The sequence below is a fragment of the Amyelois transitella genome, chromosome 30 (assembly GCF_032362555.1).
Source record: "Amyelois transitella isolate CPQ chromosome 30, ilAmyTran1.1, whole genome shotgun sequence".
Classification (NCBI taxonomy): Eukaryota; Metazoa; Arthropoda; class Insecta; order Lepidoptera; family Pyralidae; genus Amyelois; species Amyelois transitella.
Window position 1 is genome coordinate 540,991 of NC_083533.1, and position 24,242 is coordinate 565,232.

Sequence of the window (24,242 nt, forward strand, 5' to 3'; positions counted from 1 at the left end):
TTTGTTTTTTTTTTTCAATAAAGTTAAGTCATCTACAACACTTCAATATAAATTGATAAATGTCACGATACTCATAGGAAATTATAATCAATGAAATAATTCATATTTTGCATAAAGCTTAAGTAGTTAGTTCGCAATTAAAATGATTTCTACTTGAACGATTCGCAAGATAAAGTATTTTTTACATATACAAGTAGACACATGTGCCGTGTAGTTCTGGGCATTTTGAAATGTCGTAAAAGGCGACGGGAAAGGCTTATAAATTTGGGATTCTTCTTTTAGGCGATGGGCTAGCAATTTGTTGCTATATGAATCTCAATTCCGTCACTAAATCTTGATATAGTCACGTCTATATAGATGAATATATACATATGTATGTATGTATGTATGTATAAAACAATTGTACAGCACTTACAAAGGCGGGCTTATCCCTAAGTGGGATCTTTTCCAGCCAACCTGACTGTATGATGCTTAATACTTAAACAATTATAAACGTACATTACATACAAGGTCAGGTCATGTCTAACAAAAACCGCCGAGCTTGCATGAAGAGAGTAATGAATGTGGATGAAGCGAATGAAGTGTGCAGGTAGGTATCGTGGCAAGTAGAAAGATTAAGTCTAAGGTGTGGTAGGTGGGTTTGAAATAAAAAACTTAACCTATCCACTTGTATCAAATGGGTAATTTAAAAACAATTAACATATGTAATCCACTCGTAATAATGGATATGTAGAATTAATTTCGTCTGTATGTCTGTCTGTTACATTTCAATGGCTAAACTGCTGAATGTATTTAGGTGCCGTGTGGTTCCCGGCACCAATATTAAAAAAGTATAGGACCACTCCATCTCTTTCCCATGGATGGTTTAAAAGGCGACTAATAAGCTTTTAACTTGGGATTCTTCTTTAAGGCGATGGGCTAGCGACCTCTTTGAATTTGTCACTATTTGAATCTCAATTATATCATTAAACCTAACAGCTGAACGTGGCCTATCAGTCTTCCAAGTCTGCTGGCTCTGTATACCCCGCAAGGGAAATAGACGATTGATGAATGATTATATGAATTCCATAAATACTCGTATATCTAATTTGAAATAGAAATAGATTTATTTTCAAAATTGGCTACAAGCTATCGCGCGGTATATTATTGATGCCAACATTTAATGATTATTAGAATTAACTAGCTGTGCCTGCGACTTCGTCCCCGTGGAATAGTTATTTTGGGCATAATTGTAGCTCTCAAGGTTGAATAACTTTCCCCTTTTCTATTCCTGTAACTACATTTTCTTTCACATCACAACATTCCCTTACTTATCACGCTGTTCCTTCCAACATACTCCTTAACGCTCTCATTTCCACTGCATTTATTCTGCTTTCGTGCTTCTTTTGCCATACCCAACTTTCACTCCCATACATTAATGATCAAATTAAGGACGTCCTGGTAAAGGGTCAGGTCAAAAGTACCCGAAACCGCCGAGCTTGCATGAAGAGAGTTATGAATGTGGATGAAGCAAAGGAAATATGCAGAGATCGTGGCAAGTGGAAAGAGGTAGTCTCTGCCTACCCCTCCGGGAAAGAGGCGTGATTTTATGTATGTATGTTTAACAACTTAACAAATTTTTAAAACATTAATTCAACACAAAAATTATTTTTCAATTTGAACCAGTAGTGCCTGAGATTAGCGCGTTCAAACAAACAAACTCTTTAGCTTTATAATAATAGTATAGAAGTATAGATATAATCATGATAGGCCTCGTTCAGTTGTTTGGCTAAATAGATGATAGTCATACCCGACAGGAGTCACATGCAAGAGCTAGTAATCTTCATAGTTAAAAATTCTTTGTCTTATCATAAACAATTACATGTGTGAGAATTACCAGCTGATTCTTGTATAGAATAACTAGATTTTACCCGTAACTTCGCCCGCCGCAGTGCCTTGTGGTTCCCGGAACTAATAAGAAAAAAAAGGATAGGATTACGAGGATTTCTTTTCCATGGATGTCGTAAAAGGCGACTAAGGTATAGGCTTATGAACTTGCGATTCTTTTTTTAGGCGATGAGTTAGTAGGTAACCTTTCACTATTTGAATCCCAATTCTATCATCAAGCCTAAAAGCTGAACGTGGCCTATCAGTCTTTACAAGATTGTTGGCTCTGTCTACCCCGCAAGGGATATAGACGTGACTATATGTATGTATACATGTATGTTTGTCCGCGCTAATGGCCTTATCTACAAAAGATACAGATATTACTTTTTTTTGTTTATTTATTTCGCAAATCCCACGGGAACTATAGTTTTTACCAGGATGTAAAATACCCTATGTCTTAAGCCAAAAAGCTGAATGCCTATCAGTCTTTACAAAATTGTTGGCTCTATCTACCCCGAAAGGATTATAGACGTGATACGTATGTTTGTATGTTAAATGAAAAATATTGTAATAAAAATAGATTTGTTTTAAAAATAAGCTAGCTCTTAAATTGACGTCAACATAACTTAAGTTCCTGCCTATAATTGAATCTACTACCGCTGCCAAGATCCTTATTCAGTCAATAAGCCATACAGCTGAACTTGATCTTCCAGTCTTTATGTGATTGCTGACTCTGTCTATCTCGTAAGGGTAAAGAAGTGATTAAGTATATGACGGTATATTATATCTATACTAATATTATAAAGCTGAAGAGTTTGTTTGTTTGAAGCGCTAATCTCAGAAACTACTGGTTCGAATTGAATTCTTTTCGCTTTGAATAGACCATTTATCGAGGAAAGCTAAGGAGCAAAGAGATAATGGAAAATGTGAAAAAAAACGGGGAAAATTATTCATCCTTGAGGGCTACAATGATGCCCAAAATAACTATTCTACGCGAACGAAGTTGCGGGCACAGTTAGTGTAGGATATTATATGATCTGACTGTATAAAATTAGTCGTAGTTATTGCTTAGTATTATTATCATCCATGTTTTCGTTATAAATTTATTGATTTTCGATGTGTACATAGTGTATAAATATTGACTTACAGATCCCACTTATACTCAACTCGCTAAAACGTCTTTGTAATAGCGTAATTCAAAATTGTCCCACATACGGATACATACAAAAGAATATGGATGTTGTCTTGACTGCTTAAGAGCGACTTTCCCATAGCCAAACTGATTTGCACAAAACGAATGTACATACTCATTAAAAACTAAGTTTAAAGAATAATAATCCTTATGGTGTTGTCATAAAAGTGAGCTGTTATGGTATTTTAAATTCGGAATGCATCAAGAAGATTGGAAAGTTGCGTTCGTCAGTTGGGACCGCAGCACGGACGGCGTCGCTCGCGTCATTGACTATAATTAAAAAAAAAGAAAATACTGGCCGAAAATAATTAGAAAGAATTTTCCACGGGAAAATAGCGCGATTTGACATCTGTCAAACGTTTTTCCGTTTGTGCTTTTTCTGCAAAATCTTGTGTGTGCTGTGTTCATTAATTTTCTGTGTTGTAATTTTTGAACTGTGCGTTGCGTAAATTTTTTCGAAACCAAAGGTCGCTAAGGAGTTTGTGGTGAGTTCTTTTTGTTATAAACCTGTTGTGTTAAGTCTTACTACGCTAACTTGTTTTTGGAAAAATAAGATATTGAAAGGTACACTGTTTTTTTTTATCAAAATTTGTAGGCAATGGTATCGATATTTAAAACGTTTATTTTAAAATTGTGGGTATTATTATCATCTAAGTTTACCGACTTATTCAATAGCACACACAATCATGTCTTTATTCCTTACGGAATAGACAGAGCCCGTTACACGCTTAATGAAGGAGTTGATAGATAGTGTCAAGTTAATACATAGAGTACCTACGCCAAAAAGAAAATGTTAGTTAATTAACAAAAAAAAAAAAATTATATACTACCTACTTGTTGCCTTTGACCAGTTTTCGTAAAAGTCGGTCAAGGGATTTGGCTTAACGGCTATGTAATCCGTCACTGTTTCATAATATATTTCATCATCATTACGGCTGAAAGAAGACGCCTTGGGGCATGATTTTCATAATGAGACTCTGTCTACCCTGTTCTGGAGATAGAAGTGAGAAGCGAAAGTTGCCTTGTTTGTTTCCCATTTAAGCTCTATAATTTTCTTCCTCCTGGCTTTAGTCCATTGCATCCTCACCACTCTGGAGAGGAGCCCGGGGTATGCCTTTGACCATGGATCCTGGATTGAGGTTTTTACACGAAGCGACTCCCGTCTGACCTCCGGAACATTTGCAGGTGTACCTAACCCTAATTGGATTTGAATAATTGTGGTCTAAATAAGTTCAGCACGTTGATGTCTTTTCTAAGAAAAAATATTTCTTCTTAAATAAAAAATGAATTTATCCATTAAAAATAACATAATTATTCGTTTTCGAGTATTTATAATAGTAGTGCTTATTTAGAATAGGACTACTCCGTATCTTTCCCATGGATGTTGTAAAAGGCGACTAAGGGAATGGCTAATAAACTTAGATTTCTTCTTGTAAGCGATGGGCTAGCAACCTGTCACTATTTGAATCTCAATTCCATCATTCAGACATACAGCTGAACGTGGCCTTTCAGTCTTATCAAGACTGTTGGCTCTGTCAACCTCGCAAAGGATATAGACGTAATTTTATGTATGTGTATATGTATGAAGAGCTAGGAAGATGTTTCTCTGCCTACCCCTCCGGGAAAGAGGCGTGGCTTTGTGTAGGTAGAAAGATAAGGTAGCGACCGTCACTGTCTTAATCTCAATTCCATCACTAACCCATCCTGAGCTGAACGCGGCTGACCATTCTTCAATGGGTTTCCAAGCTCTGTCTGTCCCGTTAGGGATAAATACGTAGTATGTTTGCAGATTAATGTTAAAAGCACTCGGCTTCCAATTGAAATAAAACAAAAAATCCTTAGGTTCGTGATACATCAGTGTGGCCTATCATTATTGTCAAGATTAGTTCTACATTCATTCATTGTTTTTTTAATGTAGACAATGTGCATTCGTCCACGATTTAGATTTAAGAGATCTATATTTGTGAATTGTCGTCCGATGAAAATGCTGCAGTGTAGTTTGTTCCGCCGCTTCTTCTACACATGCGCTTTGGAAGCGGTAGTAGTTGTAATTAGATTTAAGTGATGTGACGTCAAAAAGTGGTACCTTGTATCCAATTTTGAAAATAAATCTATTCTATTTTATTCTACAGTTGGCTATGTCTTCCCCGCGAGGGATAAAGACGTGACTATATGTGTGTTCGTGACGTAATTTCGTTATTTGCACGAGAAACGATCGTGTCTTTGGTTAAAAAACGGATTTTATGTCAAGGAGGCTTACATCTTACGATATATATGAGATATGTATGTATATATTTGTGTGAGGCTTACATTATATGACATAGACGCTGTGTAATATAACTTACTAGCTGTGCCTGCGACTTCGTCCGCGTTGAATAGATATTTTGGGCATCATTGAAGCCCTCAAGGAAGAATAATTTACATTTTCCATTATTTCTTCGCTCCTAATAGTTGCAGCGTGATGTTATATAGCCTAAAGCCTTCCTCGATAAATGGTCTATTCAACACAAAAGGATTTTTTTTTATTCGAACCAGTAGTTCCTGAGATAAGCGCGTACAAACAAACAAACAAACAAACAAACTCTTCAGCTTTATAATATTAGTATAGATAAGTTCTATTTGCTATTATCTGTACTAATATTATAAAGCTGAAGAGTTTGTTTATTTGTTTGTTTGTTTGAACGCATTAATCTCAGGAACTACTAGTCTAAAATAAGTATCAACGCCTGAACATAATTATTTTTAATTAAACCAATTATATAAATGCCCAACTAGTGTTGGGAAACATTGAACTAGATTTAAATGTGTAAATATAGCGTAAACGGGAAGTGAAACCAGTTATTATAATTATAATATATATATATATGTAGGTTAGTGATGTCAAATAAAAATATATATTAACTAATCATACATAAGAAGGTTTTACGTTACCCAATAAGGAAAAAAACATGTTTCTTGAGATATTCCCACTTCATAGTTTAAGAAAACACACATACATATAATCACATCTATGTCCCGTGCGGGGTAGACAGAGCCAACGGTCTTGAAAACACTGAAAGGCCACGTTGACGTTGTGAAGAAAATGCTGCCGTGCAGTTTGTTACCGCTTCTTCTGCACTGATGCCTTGGAAGCGGCAGCAAACTTAGTTTTAAGTAATTTATTTGACGTCAACCAATGTTGTGAAACCAAACGTTTTGACAATTATTAAGCGATATATATGTAGTATCCTATAATAATGAATAAAAATTTTGAATTTGAATTGGATGTTAATACATACAAACACACATACGGCCCAGTCACAACATGATTTACAGCACAGCTTCGGCCATGCCACTAAACGAATGACCGTAACACGCCTAAATGCGACCGTTCCAAACTGGGTTTCGTCTTGGAAATTTACTGGTATACTACCTACTAGGTGAGTTGAGGTTGAGTAAGACTGACTGACTGACTGAGTCAAGGAGCGCGGCGCGTGTTGACCGCGTTTCTGTTATATTATGTAAATTGTCAGGTTCGAATCGTAATTGACATCAGACGCCATTTTATCTAAATATATATGTAGCTATATCAGAAGAAATTCCGTGTGCTTCTTTGCACCAATACAAAAAAGAATAGAACCACTCCATCTCCTTCCCAAGGATGTCGTAAAAGGCGATTGAGGGATAGGCTTACGAACTTGGGATTCTTTTTTAAGCGATGGACTAGCAACCTGTCATCATTGAGCCAAATAGCTGAACGTGGCCATTCAGTCTTTTCAAGACTATTGGCTCTGTCTACGCCGCATTAAGCAGTAGACACTGAACTTGGTCTTACTGCCCCGTAATGGATATAGACGTGATTATATGTAAGTTTGTATGTATTCAAAAAACTATATGTGTATTATATTCGTATTTAAAATAAGTATAAGTCATGTATCGATGCCTCACTAGTTATCTCATTATAATTAAATAACATAATTTATTTTAAAAGCAGTCTGTAAATGATGTATTGATGAGAGTAATTTTATATGATTAGTTTAAAAGTTCTTTGGTCAAGGTTGGCTGTAATTACTTAGCGAAGGGAAAAAAAATATTCCTTTATTGTTTGCCGGTTGACTGGAAGAGGTCCCTTCATGGGATAAGTCCGCCATTGTAAGTGATTCTCTTAGGCAATAGAACCTGTCGCTGACCAATGAATCTTCTAGAAAACTAGCACTATTAACCCCGCAAGGGATAAAGACGTGACATATATTGTTGTAGTTGCCGTGTGGTTCCCGGCACCATTACAAAAAAGAATAGGACCACTCCATCTCTTTCCCACGGATGTCGTAAAATGTGACTAAAGGATAGGCTTATGAACTTGGGATTCATCTTTTAGGCGATGGGCTAGCAACCTGTCACTATTTGAATTTCAATTCTATCACTGGGCCAAACAGCTGAGCGTGGCCTATCAGTCTTTTCAAGATTGTTGGCTCTGTCTACCCCGCTAGGGAAATAGACGTGATCATATGTATGTATGTATATTGTAGTACATTCAGTACTTAGGTAATCTGACGAGCTCGACCTCAGTTTTGTAACAAATCCTACTCAATTCAAGGGCGTACGTGCAAAGGTCAAAGGTAAACATTAGTTGTTCACAAAAACAGCTCTTAAACCGACGGTATAGAGTCCATTTTACAGTTTATTGATGTACGTGATCGTAACAAGATTTCAATCGGACGGATGTCGTAAAAGGCGACTAAGGGATAGGCTTATAACTTGGGATTCTTCTTTTAGGCGATGGGCTAGCAACTTGTCGCTATTTGAATCTCAATTCTATCGTTAAGCCAAACAGCTGAACGTGGCCTATCAGCCTTTTCAAGACTGTTGGCGCTGTCTACCCCGCAAGGGATATAGACGTGATTATATGTACATATGTATGTATGTATATATATACTACATACATAAAATCACGACTTTTTCCCGGAGGGCGTGGGCAGAGTTTACATCTTTCCACTTGCCACGATCTCTGCATACTTCCTTCGCTTCATCCGCATTCATAACTCTCTTCATGCAAGCTCGGCGGTTTCGGGTACTCTTATCTTAATATCCTTTGCTTAATATATGTACATACATTAATAACTAAAAGTTTAACATTAAGCCAAACAGCCGAACGTGGCCTATCAGTCTTTTCAAGACTGTTGGCGCTGTCTACCCCGCAAGGGATATAGACGTGACTATATGTACGTATGTATTTTAATTGGCGACCAACCGACAGTTGCCTTCACCCCGCGGTGGCAGTGATCCCTGAGGTGAACGAGGCTGACACAACTTATTAGTATTCTAGTAAGGTTCCGTGGAAAGATATCCCTGTAAGGAATAATAACCTTGCTTTCTGCGGGCACGGGCTCTTTGTTTTAACGTGACGCATTGAAAATATGTTTTTTCCATCTTTTTTTTTATTTTAACTATTATATTATACGGTGCCGTGTGGTTCCCGGCACCAATACTGAAAAGAATAGGACCATTCCCATCTTTTTCCCATGTATGTTGTAAAAGGCGACTGAGGGATACGCTTATAAAATTGCGATTCCTTTTTTTAAGGCGATGGGCTAGCAACCTGACATTATTTGGATCTCAATTTCATCATTAGCAGCTGAACGTGGCCATTCAGTCTTTTCAAGACTGTTGGCTCTGTCTACCCCGTATAGGATATAGACGTGACTATATGTATGTATGTAATATACGGAAAAGTTGGAGTGGAAAACCCTGGACGTATGACCTAGAAGTTGACGTGATTGAAGAAAATGCTCAAGTGTTGTTAAAACGATCCAAAACGCTCTTAAAACTTTTTTATAGTACCAAAATTTGTTACTTGGGTACTTTGTACTTTGCACTTCGCCTTCGCTTTGGAAGCGGCGGTAAACTTAGTTTTAAGTAATATATTTGACGTCAACCAATGTTAAGAAACCATAATGACAATTATTGAGTCATGTTGAAATGCCCCATAATAATGTGACGGCCTCTGTGGCGCAGCGGCGCTTGTGTGTGACACCGGAGGTCCCTGGTTCGAATCCCGGCCAGGGCGTGATGGGAAAAGACCTTTTTCTGATTGGCCTGGGTCTTGGATGTTTATCTGTATAAGTATTTATTATAAAATATAGTATCGTTGAGTTAGTATCTCGCAACACAAGTCTCGAACTTACTTCGAGGCTGACTCAACCTGTGTAATTTGTCCCGTAAAAAAATATATCTACTACATTCGCGTCGCTCTCTGAAAACGGTGTTGCATTCACGCGAGCGAAGTTACGGGTTGAAGCTAGTATTAAATGTTTTTTTATTTAAACCAATGTTATCTTCTCGTGGTACTCACATACCAACAATACCTACGTAATAAATAGCAAAGCCATTACTAAGAAACCATTATACGGATGTCGTGTGGTGCAATTGAAAAGAGGTATGTATTAATCCATACATATATGTATATAAGTATAGTGTATCCTAGTGTACAATTTCTTAACCTACAGTATATTAATATGTGCATACAAACTTTACAAAAGTTTTCTGCTTAACCCAATGGTATACCTATAACCTACAGTGTATATATATATATAGAAGAATCCCAAGTATATATATATATATATAAGCCTTTCCCTTAGTCGCCTTTTATGATATCCATGGGAATGAGACGGAGTGATCCTATTCTTATTTGTTTTTATTGGTGCCTTGAACTACACGACTCATATATTAATATATACATACATACATACATACATACTGACATATGGTCACGTCAATATCCCTTGCGGGGTTGACAGAGCTAACAGTCTTGAAAACACTGAATGGCCACGTTCAGTTATTTGGCTTTTAAATAGAATTGAGATTCAAATAGTGACAGGTGCTAGCTCATCGCCTAAAAAAGAATCCCAAGTTTGTAAGCCTATCCCTTAGTCGCTTATTAATATATGTAGGTATACAGTTACTATATGTATTTATTTATAGATTTGAACAATTAACGTACAAACTCTATTAAATTGCGCCCCGTAACGTCTGAGACGTCCGTCCGCTTTCTCCAAGCGGTTTTTGTCGGTCGCATCACTTTCTTACTGTTTGTACTGGACAGACAGACACGCTATTGTTAGAATCACTAACTTGTGCTCTTACATACATATACATTACATACATACATGTTCTTACATCCTACTAAATAAATAAATAAATATATATATATACGGGACAAATTACACAGATTGAGTTAGCTTCGATGTAAGTTCGAGACTTGTGTAACGAGATACTAACTCAACGATACTATATTTTATAATAAATACTTATAATATTGTAAATGCGAATGTTTGTGAGTATGTCAGGATGTCAGTACGGATGTTTGTTACTCTTTCACGCAAAAACTATTGAACCGATTACGATGAAATTTGGTATGTATGTAGCTGAAGACCCAGAATAACATATAGGCTACTTTTTATCCCGGAGTTCCCACGGGATTGATAGGGTTTCCATGCGGACGAAGTCGCGGGCGCCCTCTAGTCTTACATGTTTTATAAGACCACATGCATCGCTGCCTCGTCACCATAATGTTTGTTACAAATAACATAGGAATTCTTCAATCTATAGTTAATTCGCTTAGTTCCTAGTCACATAATCTGATGTTATATAATTCTTACATCGGTATCTACTATGTACATATACCTACATATAATCACGTCTATATCCCTTGCGGGGTAGACAGAGCCAACAGTCTTGAAAAGACTGATAGGCCACGTTCAGCTTGAATTGAGTGAGATTTAAATAGTGACAGGTTGCTAACCCATCGCCTAAAAGAAGAATCCCAAGTTTATAAGCCTATCCCTTAGTCGCCTTTTACGACATCCATGGGAACGAGATGGAGTGGTCCTATTCTTTTTTTTTATTGGTGCCGGGAACCACACGTCACTGCTATGGTTCTATCACGTTATCTACTATGGTTGAGTTATTAACATATAATAATACTAGCAAACGGTGTTTTGCCATATAAATATTTTTTAAGTAATTTTTAGTTAAAAAAAAAATGTTCAGGGTAGACAACCCTTGTCACTAAGGCGTATGGAAAATAGATGGTGGCCGATTCTCAGACCTACTCAATGTGCTCACAAAATTTCATGAGAATCGGTCTAGCCGTTTCGGCGGAGTACGGGAACGAACATTGTGACACGAGAAGTTAATAAATTACTAGTGACCCGCCCCGGCTTCGCACGGGTGCAAAATTCGGATAAATGCAAGAATTTACGACACCACATTAGAAACCCTGAAAATAACAGTATTTCTCCATTATTTAATAGATGTTATTACACATAAAAACCTTCCTCTTGAATCACTCTACCTGTTACAAAAAACCGCATCAAAATCCGTTGCGTTATTTTAAAGATTTAAGCATACAGACTAACAGACTAAAATAGCGACTTTGTTTTATACTACGAGTATGTAGTGAAGATTAAAATCTTGCACCTTTTCCCTTACTCATAGTATACGTAGTTAGTGCCGTGTGCCATCAAAAAAAAAAAAAGAATAGGACCACGCCACCTCGTTTCCATTAATTTCGTAAAAGGCAACTGAGGAATAAGCTTTCAAACTTGGAATTCAACTTGTAAGCGATGGGCTTGCAACCTGTCACTATTTGAATCTCAATTATCATATAATCTATTCTAAGTTTGGATAATTGTGAAGTTGACGTTACTGAAGAAAATGATGCAGTGCAGTTTGTTACCGCTTCTTCTGCACTACAGTCTCACTACTGCAGTACACTTAGTTTTAAGTTATTTATTTGACGTCAACCAATGTTGTGAAACCGAAAGATATGACAATTATTAAATTATGTTGAAATGAACCGTGTTATTGATTAAAAATTTTGAATTTGGATCTGCGCCGTGTGGTTCCCGGCACCAATACAAAAAAGAATAGGACCACTCCATCTCTTTCCCATGGATGTCGTAAAAAGCGACTAAGGGATAGGCTTACAAACTTGGGCGATAGGCTAGCAACCTGTCACTATTTGAATCTCAATTCTATCATTAAGCCATTCAGTCTTTTCAACACTGTTGGTTCTTTCTACCCCGCAAGGGATATAGACGTGACCATATGTATGTTTGTATCTTGAATCTGCTCAGCCACTCTCTAGGTATAGTATATTTCCACAATGCCCCATCACTCATAGTTATATATTTTCCTCAAGTTCAAAGCATTATAAATCTATTGTATGCAAATTGTATAATGATTGCATTATGTAGGTATTATTATTAAAATGGCCGTGTACGTTTATCTTGGGCGTGTCAAGTTATCATAAGAAAGTGAATTTGACACGTCAATTGTGTAAGCATTACTTACATATACATATAATCACGTCTTTATCCCTTGTTGGGTAGACAGAGACATGTCTTGTTCAGTTATATGGCTTCATAATAGAATTGAGATTCAAATAGTGACAGCTTGCTAGCCTGTCGCCTAAAAGAAGAATCCCAAGTTTTTAAGCCAATCCCTTAGTCGCCTTTCATTGTCGTAAAAGGCGACTAAAGGATATGCTTATAAACTTGGAATGCCTCTTGTAGGCGACGGGCTAGCAACCTGCCACTATTTCAATCTCAATTCCATCATGAAGCCAAACAGCTGAACGTGGCCTATCCATCTTTTAACGACTGTTGGCTCTGTCTACCCCGCAAGGGATATGGGCGTGATTATATGTATGTATGTACTTATATAGATAAACATCAAGACCCAAGCCAATCAGAGAAAGTTCGTTTCCCATCGAACCCTGGCCGGGATTCGAACCCGGGACCTCCGGTGCCACAGACAAGCGTACTACCGCTGCGCCACAGAGAACATTGATGTAACAATTACACCCTGTTACATATCGAATTTAAAACCAGTTTCCCAACGGGCAAAAACTATTGGCATTATTGTGTGGGAATCGGGCAGACAATAACTCGGGTTAAGCAATGTTTGTCAAGATCGCGCCGGGATGGGATGGCAAATAGTCAGTACAGATGTGACCCGACTTTAACGATTCTTAGTAAAATTGCTTTTTTTTTTTGCGTTGAATATTTGCTGTCTTAAAAATTAATGAGCATTATTTGTGCTATAAATAAATACATAATCTTATTTATATTACTTACATCACTTACGTCACTTATCTTTTTACTTTATTTACTACATACATACATAAAATCACGCCTCTTTCCCGAAGGGGTAGGCAGAGACTACCTCTTCCCACTCTGCACACTTCCTTCGCTTCATCCACATTCATAACTCTCTTCATACAAGCTCGGCGGTTTCGGGTACTTTTGATCTGACCCTTTACCAGGACGTCCTTAATTTGATCAAGATACGATTTTATTTACTACAACATACTTTATATACCCTCTCCTCTCTGGGAGACATAAATAATTAACCCATCATTGCGTTGAGAAAGGTATTTCTATAGTTTCATTATTTTTTACCGGTGGGAAATTCAGAAGTAATTGTTACTCTGAATCTATGTATTAATTAATGATATCGTTAAAATACTTAACCGATACGTCATTTCGATTATTTCGTGCAAATTATGAATGTTATAATGTGATTCTTGTGACATTGGTACTGTCTACCCTGTAATTTCCAGCACCAATAAAAACAAGAATAGGACCACTCCATCTCGTTCCCTTGGATGTCGTAAAAGGCGACTAAAGGATAGGTTTATAAACTTGGAATCCTTCTTTTAGGCGATGGGCTAGCAACCCGTCACTATTTGAATCTCAATTCTATAATTAAGCCGAACAGCTGAACGTGGCCTGTCAGTCTTTTCGGTCCCGGGTTCGAATCCCGGCCAGGGCGTGATGAGAAACGAACTTTCTCTGATTGGCCTGGGTCTTAGATGTTTATCTATATAAGTTTTTATGATAAAATATAGTATCGTTGAGTTAGTATCTCGTAACACAAGTCTCGAACTTGCTTCGAGGCTAACTCAATATGTGTAATTTGTCCCGTATATATTAAAATAAAAATTTGATTCGTAGAAATAAGAGCGTCGATGGTCGAATTGGTAAGGTGCCCGGTTAAAATGCATGACGCGCAGGAAGGCACAGGTTCGAGTCCAACATCGGCTATGTACCAATGACTATTGTCGAAGTTATGTACATTAGTTAGAATACTAACAGATGCTCTTACGGTGAGGGATGAAATCGCGAGGAAACCTTTACATTCAGGCAACTGGATGTGTAACCATGGTCGAATTAATAATGGTTAGGTTGTCCTGCAAAGGTTGCGATGGTCAGATGGAGTTGCTTCGAGTACAAACCTGACTCACCCAATCCAGGATCCATGGACAAAGACTTTAAGAAGACATTAAAACTATTTTTATTTGAAAAATGCTATTAAACGATAAATTATTTTTTAAATGACAATTTATAATATCCTTTTTTTTAATGCATTATCAAACATAAATGTAAACGTTATTTTGTGAGTGATAATTAACTATTGTACATCCTCTCCAAGATAAAACATAGTGATACTATAAACACATTTAACAGATCTGATCTCCTCTCCAGAGTGGTGAGGATGCAACCAGGACAAAAGTCAAGCGAAAGATGACATACATACATACATAAAATCACGCCTCTTTCCCGGAGGGGTAGGCAGAGACTACCTCTTTCCACTTGCCACGATCTCTGCATATTTCCTTTACTTCATCCACATTCATAACTCTCTTCATGCAAGCTCGGCAGTTTCGGGTACTTTTGACCTGACCCTTTACCAGGACGTCCTTAATTTGAAAGAAAGAAAGATGACGATTTGTAAAATAATTAATATAGATCGTAGCTAACGTAGAAACGGCAGTAGTGTGTACAAAGATGCGCCGGCGCATGCGGTCGTCCGCGGGCACGCTCCACCGCTTCGCTCCGAATCCGGTCGCGTCATTGCTCCAATTATTTCAGGGGTCCGTTGCGTTGGGTTGCTTTTGTAATTATTTATTTATTTGTGCCGTGTGGTAGATACATACATATGGTCACCACGTCTATATCCCTTGCGGGGTAGACAGAGCCAACAGTCTTGAAAAGACTGAATGGCCACGTTTTTTTTGGTTTAACGATAGAATTGAGATTCAACTAGTGGCAGGTTGCTAGCCCATCGCCTAAAAAAGAATCCCAAGTTTATAAGCGTATTCCTTAGTCGCCTTTTACGGCGTCCATGGGAAAGAGATGTAGTGGTCCTATTCTTTTTTGTATTGGTGCCACACGGCACACGGCACGGCCACGAGCCGTGTGGTTACCGGCAATAATAAAAAAAAAATAGGACCACTACATCTCTTAAAATGCGACTAAGGGATAGGCTTATGAACTTTGGGATTCTTCTTTTAGCCGATGGGCTAGCAACCTGTCACTGTTTAAATCTCAATTCTATCATTAGGCCAAACAGCTGAACGAGGCCTGTCAGCCTTTTCAAGACTGTTGGCTCTGTCTACCCCGCCTGGGATATAGCCGTGATTATATGAATTTAGGAATTCCCACAAAGAAACAAGAAAGAAATCATAATATAAACCAGCATCTATATTATGCCTGTCTCTGCCTACCCCTCCGGGAAAGAGGCGTGATTTTATGTATGTATTTATGTATCTATATTATTGTATGGTATATGTATGTACGTATGTATAAATTAGTATATATTTCCGTACCTGTAAGAATTTTGGGATATCACCACAAAGCCAAATTTCAAGTCTTCAAAATCTCTCAAAGCGGTTTGATTTGTGCGTTGATTTGTCAGTCCACACCTCAGAATCTTTATGTACACATCGACATTTAAATAAAGGTACTGAACCCTCGCTCTAAAAAATACCAACTCCACTCAAATGGTGTCACGCGAAAATGTACATTACGATTCATTGAACAAGCGTCAATGGAAATTACTGAAATGTGAACTAGATACATCGCGGATGTTGTAAAAAAATATATATTAAGATTACAGGATTACTGATAACATTTAAATGTATATACATACATACATTCATACAATATAATCACGTCTATATCTAACTAACTGTAATAAGATTTTCAAAACTGAATTTGTTATACCATAAGAAAAACCCTAACAAGGTTAATTGCGCAAGCGCAGCTGGCAACACAGGACATTTCGCAAGTGTTGCCACATCAATAATAATTGCCAATTTCGTTGCACGTCTGTATAGCTGTTCCGGCAAAGGATACGCTTCCCCATTTTGAAATACGAGTGTTCCAACAATGTTTATGAAATTTTTAAATAATGGGGGCTTTATTTTGTTCGTAGCCGTGTGGTTTCCGGCACTAATACGAAAAAGAATAGGGCCACTCCATCTCTTTCCCATGGATGTCGTAAAAGGCGACTAAGGGATAGGCTTATAAACTTGGTATTCTTCTTTTAGGCGACAGGCTAGCAATATATCAACATTTGAATCTCAATTCTATCATTAAGCCGAACAACTGAACGTGGCCTATAAGTCTTTTCAAGACTGCTGGCTCTGTCTACCCCGCAAGGGATATAGACGTGATTATATGTATGTATGTATTTGGAAATTCCCACAACAAAACAAGAAAGAAAACATAATATATAAACCAGTATCTATATTATGGTAAAGGGTCAGGTCAAGAGTACCCGAAACCGCCGAGCTTGCAAGAGAGTTATGAATGAGGATGAAGCGAAGGCAGTATGCAGAGATCGTGGCAAGTAGAAAGAGGTAGTCTCTGCCTACCCCTCCGGGAAAGAGGCGTGATTTTATGTATGTATGTATGTATATTCCCAGACGAGTACTGTCCGCGTACATTCAGAAGTAGAATTAAGGGGTATCTCTTGGATAGACATGAAACATCTTTGTCTTCATTGTCACTTACCATCAGGTGAGATGGAAGACAAATGCCTTATCCAATCCTACTAATATTATAAATGCGAAAGTTTGTATGTCAGGATGTCAGTATGGATGTTTATTACTCTTCCACGCAAAAACTACGGAACCGATTACGATAAAATTTGGTATGTACGTAGCTGAAGACCCAGTATAACATATAGGCTACTTTTTATCCCGTAGTTCCTGGCGGGATTGATAAGGTTTCCATGCGGACGATTCGCGGGCGACCTCTAGTATTGAATAAAAAAAATACTCAGTAATAATGTGAAACATTAACTCTTTTTTTTTTTCAATAACTTAGTACTAACCTTCGTTCGGATAGATAATCTGTGTTATTTTATTTTTGTCAATGTTACAGCACTAGTTTACATTTTTTGTCGGTTTTTTTTTTAACTGAATACCTACTTACGATACAAATTATTGTTTAATATTGATAACGTTCAACGAAATTTAATTTAAACTTGCGTTGTCTTTTATTTTGAGAGCTCCTATTTACTCGTGCCGTGTGGTTCCCGACACTAATAGAAAAAGGAATAGAATAACCATCTCTTTCCTGTGGATGTTGTGAAGGCGACTAAGGGATAGGCTTAGGCCTATGAACTTGGGATTCCTCTTGTAGACGATCGGCTAGCAACCTGTCACTATTTGAATCAGTTACACGTGAACATACGGCTGAACATGGCCTTTCGGTCTTCTAGACCAGAGCCACCGCTACAGACAGCTGCGCTCGCGCAAATTTAGCGCTACCTGCAATAGAATACAGGTTTTATGGTTTTAGTTGGGTTATTGAAAAAAGATATAGGCGGAATAAAATCCGCCATTTTGAATCGGTGATTCGATTTATAAATTAACTAAGATGTCACGCGCGTCAACCGTTGCTACGCAACCGCGCGTTCTGAATTCAAATTAGCCAATCAGCGCTCATGTGTTTGACGTCACTGACCTGTAACACTCCATCAAAGATCTCATTAAGATACAACTAAATTGTAAATTGTAAAATTAATTTTATTTTTATACTAGCTGTTGCCCGCGACTTCATCAGCGTAAATTTCGAGTTGAATCTTGATCATACATACCGGAAGAGATTTCTTTTGAAATAAGTAGCACCTTTGTACTAGAATTACTGTAATAAATGCTTCTGTATATAATTTTGTGTACATAAATAAATAAATAAATACAGTCAGATACAGACAGACAGACAAAAAATGTAAATTTTATTTTTATATGTAGAATATTGCGTTGTGTAGTTCAGAATAGGACCACTCCACATCTTTCCCATGGATGTCGTAAGAGGTTACTAAAGGAAAGGCTGATAAACTTGGGATTCTTCTTGTAGGCGATCGGCTAGCGACCTGTCACTGTTTGAATCTCAATTCCATCATTAAGCCATACAGCTGAACGTGGCCTTCCAGTCTTTTCGAGACTGTTGGTTCTGTCTAGAACAGAATAGAATAGATTTATTTTCAAAATTGGATACAAGGTATCACTTATTAACGTCACATCACTTTAACCTAATTATAACTACCTACTGCCGCTTCTAAAGCGCATGTGTAGAAGAAGCGGCGGAACAAACTACACTGCAGCATTTTCATCGGACATCAATTTACAAATATAGATCTCTTAAATCTAAATCGTGGACGAATGCACATTGTCTACATAAACTAACTAAACTGTTTGCCCAATAAAAGATAAAGACGTAATTATATATATAGGATCTTTTGACCTTGAAACTGACTAAACCAAGCACCAGTAGTTGGTAAACTGTCATATATTAGTCAACTTGGCGACTATTTACATAAAATACTTTGCGTAAGTCGCTTGTGAAAGTCTTACACACACCGACAGGCAAATATCTACTTTACAACTTTAATTTTAACGTCTATAATTAACTACGTTAATGACAGTGTTAATTTTTGAAACTGTCAATGGAATATAGACGTTATTGCGTTGAGTTTGAGTCGAATTTGATAGTAAACAAGTTGTTAAGTCATAGATTATTTAATTGAATGATGGTTACAAATTCTATGCGACCTTAGAGTTATTCGCCTGGATAAACTTAGAAGCGGCGACCTGCTTTTACGATACAGTTTGTTAATAAATACAGAATAAGTTGGAAGGTGGGAGGGTGAGGGGGGGGGGGCGGTGTCTAATGATAAGTACTACGCCGCCGGCGCCAATTTAACGTCACTTATAAAAGAATAAAGGTTTTTTGCAAATCCCACGGGAAGTTTTGTTTTAACCGGGATTAAAGGTACCCCATGCACTTCTACAGATTCTTAATCTAAAGAAGATTGGTTGAGTACATAACGTGTGAATAGAAAATTAACTTGACTCTCGCATTATATATTGTTACTAGCTGTGCCCGCGACTTCGTCCGCGCGGAATAGTTATTTTGGGCAGTCATTGAAGCACTTAAGGATGTTTAATTTATTATTTTTTTCACATTTTCCATTATTTCTTCGCTCCTTATAGTTGCAGCGTGATGTTATATAGCCTAAAGCCTTCCTGAGGCAACCGTCAGTTCAGAATTTCAAACAGGAACAAAAATAGTCCAAACACTTTTTTGAGATTAATGCATAGGTACATACAGACAGAGATCAGTGTATGTGTCAGTTGGCTAGTGTCCTTTTTTACATATTTACATATGTACATATATACATATAATAATATCCCTTGCGGGGCAGACAGAGCCGACATCCTTAAAAATACTGATACGCCACGTTCAGCTGTTTGGCTTTATAATAGAATTTCTTTATATGTATATTTAGATGTATTATTATCACTGAAGTTTTAAAATTTACACACATTGTATGTTATCACTTCACATAAACACGTTATATGCGCGGCGACGTCATATAAACTTGTATGACTGGATGTTTTTTTATTAATCATTAGGATCATGGGTTTTTTGTTCTTAGGTATCTCTTTATATAAAATCGATAATAATGAGGTGTTATTCTTGACTTCGCTACTCACATACATACATATAGTCACGTCTATATCCCTTGCGGGGTAGACAGAGCGGGCAGTTTTGAAAAAGGTGCTAGGCCACGCTCGGCCGTTTCGCTTAATGATAGAATTGGTATTCAAATGGTGACAGGTTGCTCGCCAAAATAAAAGAATCCCAAGTTTATGAGCCTATCCCTTAGTCGCCTTTTACGACGTCCATAGAAAAAGCGATGGTTTGGTCCTATTCTTAAGTGTCAGGAACCACACGTCAATAAATAATTATGAAACGAAAAATATTTTATTTTATTAACGGCCTTGTGAGCGCCTGTGGCGCAGTGAGCCTTTATTAAGTACAGTATCAGGGTTCAATCCCCGGTCCGAATTAACTCGTATTAATGTTGAGTTAGATTCCCATATGACAAGGTTTGAACTTACTTTGGAGTTTATTCAATTTATGACATTTGCAAAAAAGTTTGTATGTATCTTACATACACACATATAAATCACGCCTCTGTCCCGGAGGGGTAGGCAGAGACTACATCTTTCCATTTGCTAAGGATCTTAGCATATTTCTTTCGTTTATTCCTTTTCATTTAATTCACTCTAATTTTAAGAGTCTTCTCAGTCAAATTGTTAGCTAATAAGACAAATTTTTTAATGACATACATACATACATATAATCACGTAGATATATATCCCTTGCGGGGTAAACAGAGCCAACAGTCTTGAAAAAACTTATAGGCCACATTGAGCTATTTGGCTTAATGTTAGAATTGAGATTCAAATAGTGACAGGTTGCTAGCCCGTCGCCTAAAAGAAGAATCCCAAGTTTATAAGCCTATCCCTTAGTCGCCTTTTACAACATCCATGGGAACGAGATTGAGTGGTCCTATTCTTTTTTTTATTGGTGCCGGGAACCACACGTCATTAAAATGACCGTCCAAAAAATATTAATCATCACATAACGAAAAAGCAACATCATTAAATATTCTTTTAAAAATGACTGACATTTTTAATGTGACCATTGCATTATGTCATTACATTATGTAATTCCGTTTATAACAACAGTTGAACACGGGTATGAATAAGCGTGTCTAATAGAAAGTGTACAAAATAAAGTCACGGTGTATGTATGTATAGGTACTATACCTATCTTATGTATACTAATATTATAAAGGTGAAGAGTTTGTTTGTTTGAACGCGCTAAACTCTGGAATTGCTGGTTCGAATTGAATTTTTTTTTGTGTTGAATAGACCATTTATCGAGGAAGGGTTTAGGCTATATAACATCACGCTGCAACTGTAAGGAGCAAAGGAAAATTCTTCAATAATGCCTAAAGGCTTCAATGATGCCCGAAATAACTATTCCACGCGGACGAAGTCGCGGGCACAGCTAGTATATTTATATTTATTTGTAAATCATTTGACCGCAAAACCTTGAAGGCTCCGCGAAGAGGTCGCCTGCGCATGCGCAACGACATGCCCTCGATACAATACAGTGTCTCAAAGTACTAAACTTAATGCAGACATAACGCAGAAACTAGGTCTCTTACAAAAGAAGTCTTAATATTATTTTGTCCATCTATCCATATTATATATTTCATCATGGTGCCCGCGGAAGACCAGCGTTGTGGTATATACGAGTACCATGAGAAACGCTGAAGAGGAATTTTGGTACAAAATTTTTAATAAGTTTATCTGTTCTTGTTTTGTTCTTATGTATCAAATAATCATTTTTTTTTCTTTCTTTATTACCTGTCTGCATCCCTTACGAGGTAGACAGAGCCATGACCACGTGCCTCTTAAAATGTTGGAATTAAGCTTCAAATAGTGACTAGTATTAGAGTAGTATTAGACGAACGTATCTTGATCAAATTAAGGACGTCCTGGTAAAGGGTCAGGTCAAAAGTACCCGAAACCGCCGAGCTTGCATGAAGAGAGTTATGAATGTGGACGAAGCGAAGGAAGTATACAGAGATCGTGGCAAGTGGAAAGAGGTAGTCTCTGCCTACCCCGCCGGGAAAGAGGCGTGATTTTATGTATGAATGTATGTATAGTGATTAGTGGGTTGCTAGCCCATCGCCCAAAAAAAAACATAATAAATAAAACAACCTCAAATTTTACAAAATAAGATACACAAAATCAAAATTAGTTTCGGAAAAACATTAAAAAGCTTAACCAAAATTTATGTCTGCCAGTTGTTAAGAATATTCAGTTCTTAGTAATGCAACAATGCGCTGTCAGTCTAATCAGTTCTTTAGAATCGACGCCATAGTCGGTATTTAACATTGTCGAAACAATAAAAATGAACTATAAAAATTGATTTACACGACATGTGTTCTAAGAATATAAGGTACTAGCTGTGCCCGCGACTTCGTTCGCGTTGAATAGTTATTTTGGGCATCATTGAAGCCCTCGAGGGTGAATGATTTTCCCCGATTTTTTTTCACATTCTCCATTATTTCTTCGCTTCTAATAGTTGCAGCGTGATGTTATATAGCCTAAAGTCTTTCCTCGATAAATGGTCTATTCAACACGAAAAGAATTTTTCAATTCGAACCTGTAGTTCCTGAGATTAGCGCGTTCAAACAAACAAACTCTTCAGCTTTATAATATTAGTATAGATTCGGCGTCGAAGGATTTAGTTATAAAATAATAATCGTTTTTATTAATTTATTTACCAATTCATGTATACTGAAGACGCATGTGCCTTGTGGTTCCCGGCACCATTATAAGACGAATAGGACCACTGCATCTCTTTCCCATGGATGTCGTAAAAGGCGACTAACGTATTATAGGCTTATAAACTTGAGATTCTTCTTTAAGGCGATGGGCTAGCAACCTGTCACTATTTGAATCTCAATTCTTTCTTTAAGCCAAACAGCTGAACGTGGCCTATCAGTCTTTTCAATACTGTTGGCTCTGTCTACCCCGCAAGGCATATAGACGTGATCATATGTATATATGTGTACGTAAAATAATACGATTTTGTTAACACAGGTGCGAAAAAATTTACAACCAACCGTCGTCGTAGTCGTTGTAATCGATTAATTTATTCGGACACAATTTAAACAGCATATCATTTTGTTTGCAGAATCGAGACTTACGCAAAGCCAGTCGACTCTCAACAGCCAAGGAGGTAGCGCGCGGATGGATTTCTCGTGAAAAGAAAAGCAAAAAAAAAAAACAGTGATGTTTTGAATCTCGAAAATAGAATAGTGTTTTTTTTTTTTAAATTCATTTCAATTTAAAAACAGTGCAGTGTCGTGTGACAGTAAAATGCAGGGCCGTGATAAGTTGTGTGCAAAATTGACGAGCGCATTCCTCAGGAAATGGTGTAAGTAGTTTTTTTTTTAATTTGTCGCCGTGAATGCCTGCCTTTTGAGGCTGTTGCACTCGGTTATCTAAAGTATTGGTTATGGATTATAATCTGTTGTGTATGTGTTTTTATGTTTAAAGTAAGATTTTAGGTTTAGAATTCAAAACTAAATAATGGGGTAACTGATTCTATGCTTTATTTTTAATCATACATTCAACGACGTCCTTGTCTTCTACGGGGTAGACGGAGCCACGAGGCCACGTTCAGCTGTATGGCTTAATGATGGAATTAACATTTGAATAATAACAGTGATAATACATTAATCCAAAGAATCCACTCGCGACTTCCTCCGCATGGAAACCCTATCAATCCCGCAGAAACTCCGGGATAAAAAGTAGCCTATATATTATTCAGCTACCTACATACCAAGTTTCATCGTAATCGGTTTAGTAGTTTTTGCGTGAAAGAGTAACAAACATCCATATTGACATCCTGACATACTCACAAGCTTTCGCATTTATAATATTAGTAGGACTAATTATTTATAAGACTTTCTCTTTAATATCTTTTAGAATATAGATAGAAAAGAAAGATCACAGGTGCCGTGTGGTTCCCAGCACTAATACAAAAATAAAAAGGTCCTCTCCATCTCTTTCCCAAAAAAGGCGTAAAAGCGACTAAGGGATAGGCTTACAAACTTGGGATTCTTCTTTAAGGCGATGGGCTAGCAAACTGTCACTATTAGAATCTCAATTCTATCATTAAGCTGAACGTAGCCTTTCATTCTTTCAAGACTACTAGCTCTTGCCTACCCCACACGAGATATAGACGTGACTATATGTAGTAAGATAGATCACATTCATAATTCACAAACCAACCTCTCACTATTTGAATCTGAATCCCATTATTAAGCCATACAGTTGAACATGGCCTTTCAGTCGTTGCGAGAATGTTGCCTCTGTCTACCCCGAAAGGGATATAGACGTGATTATATGTATGTAAGTAATAGCCACATCACAGATAGTCTATTCTTGAGGGAGCCCCGTCTCATGTAAACGATA

At 37.3% G+C, this 24,242-nt stretch overlaps 1 protein-coding gene across 1 annotated transcript in view; it reads left to right on the forward strand.

The window, feature by feature from the left end:
• Window positions 1-3,304: 3,304 nt before the first annotated feature.
• The window catches only part of LOC106136543 (scavenger receptor class B member 1), a 78,776-nt gene continuing 57,838 nt past the window's right edge, over window positions 3,305-24,242 (forward strand). The window contains exons 1-2 of the mRNA XM_060953045.1: window positions 3,305-3,543; window positions 22,957-23,199. Of these exons, the coding sequence (XP_060809028.1) occupies window positions 23,142-23,199 (58 nt within the window). The 5' untranslated portion in view covers window positions 3,305-3,543; window positions 22,957-23,141. The remainder of the gene's footprint in view (window positions 3,544-22,956; window positions 23,200-24,242) is intronic.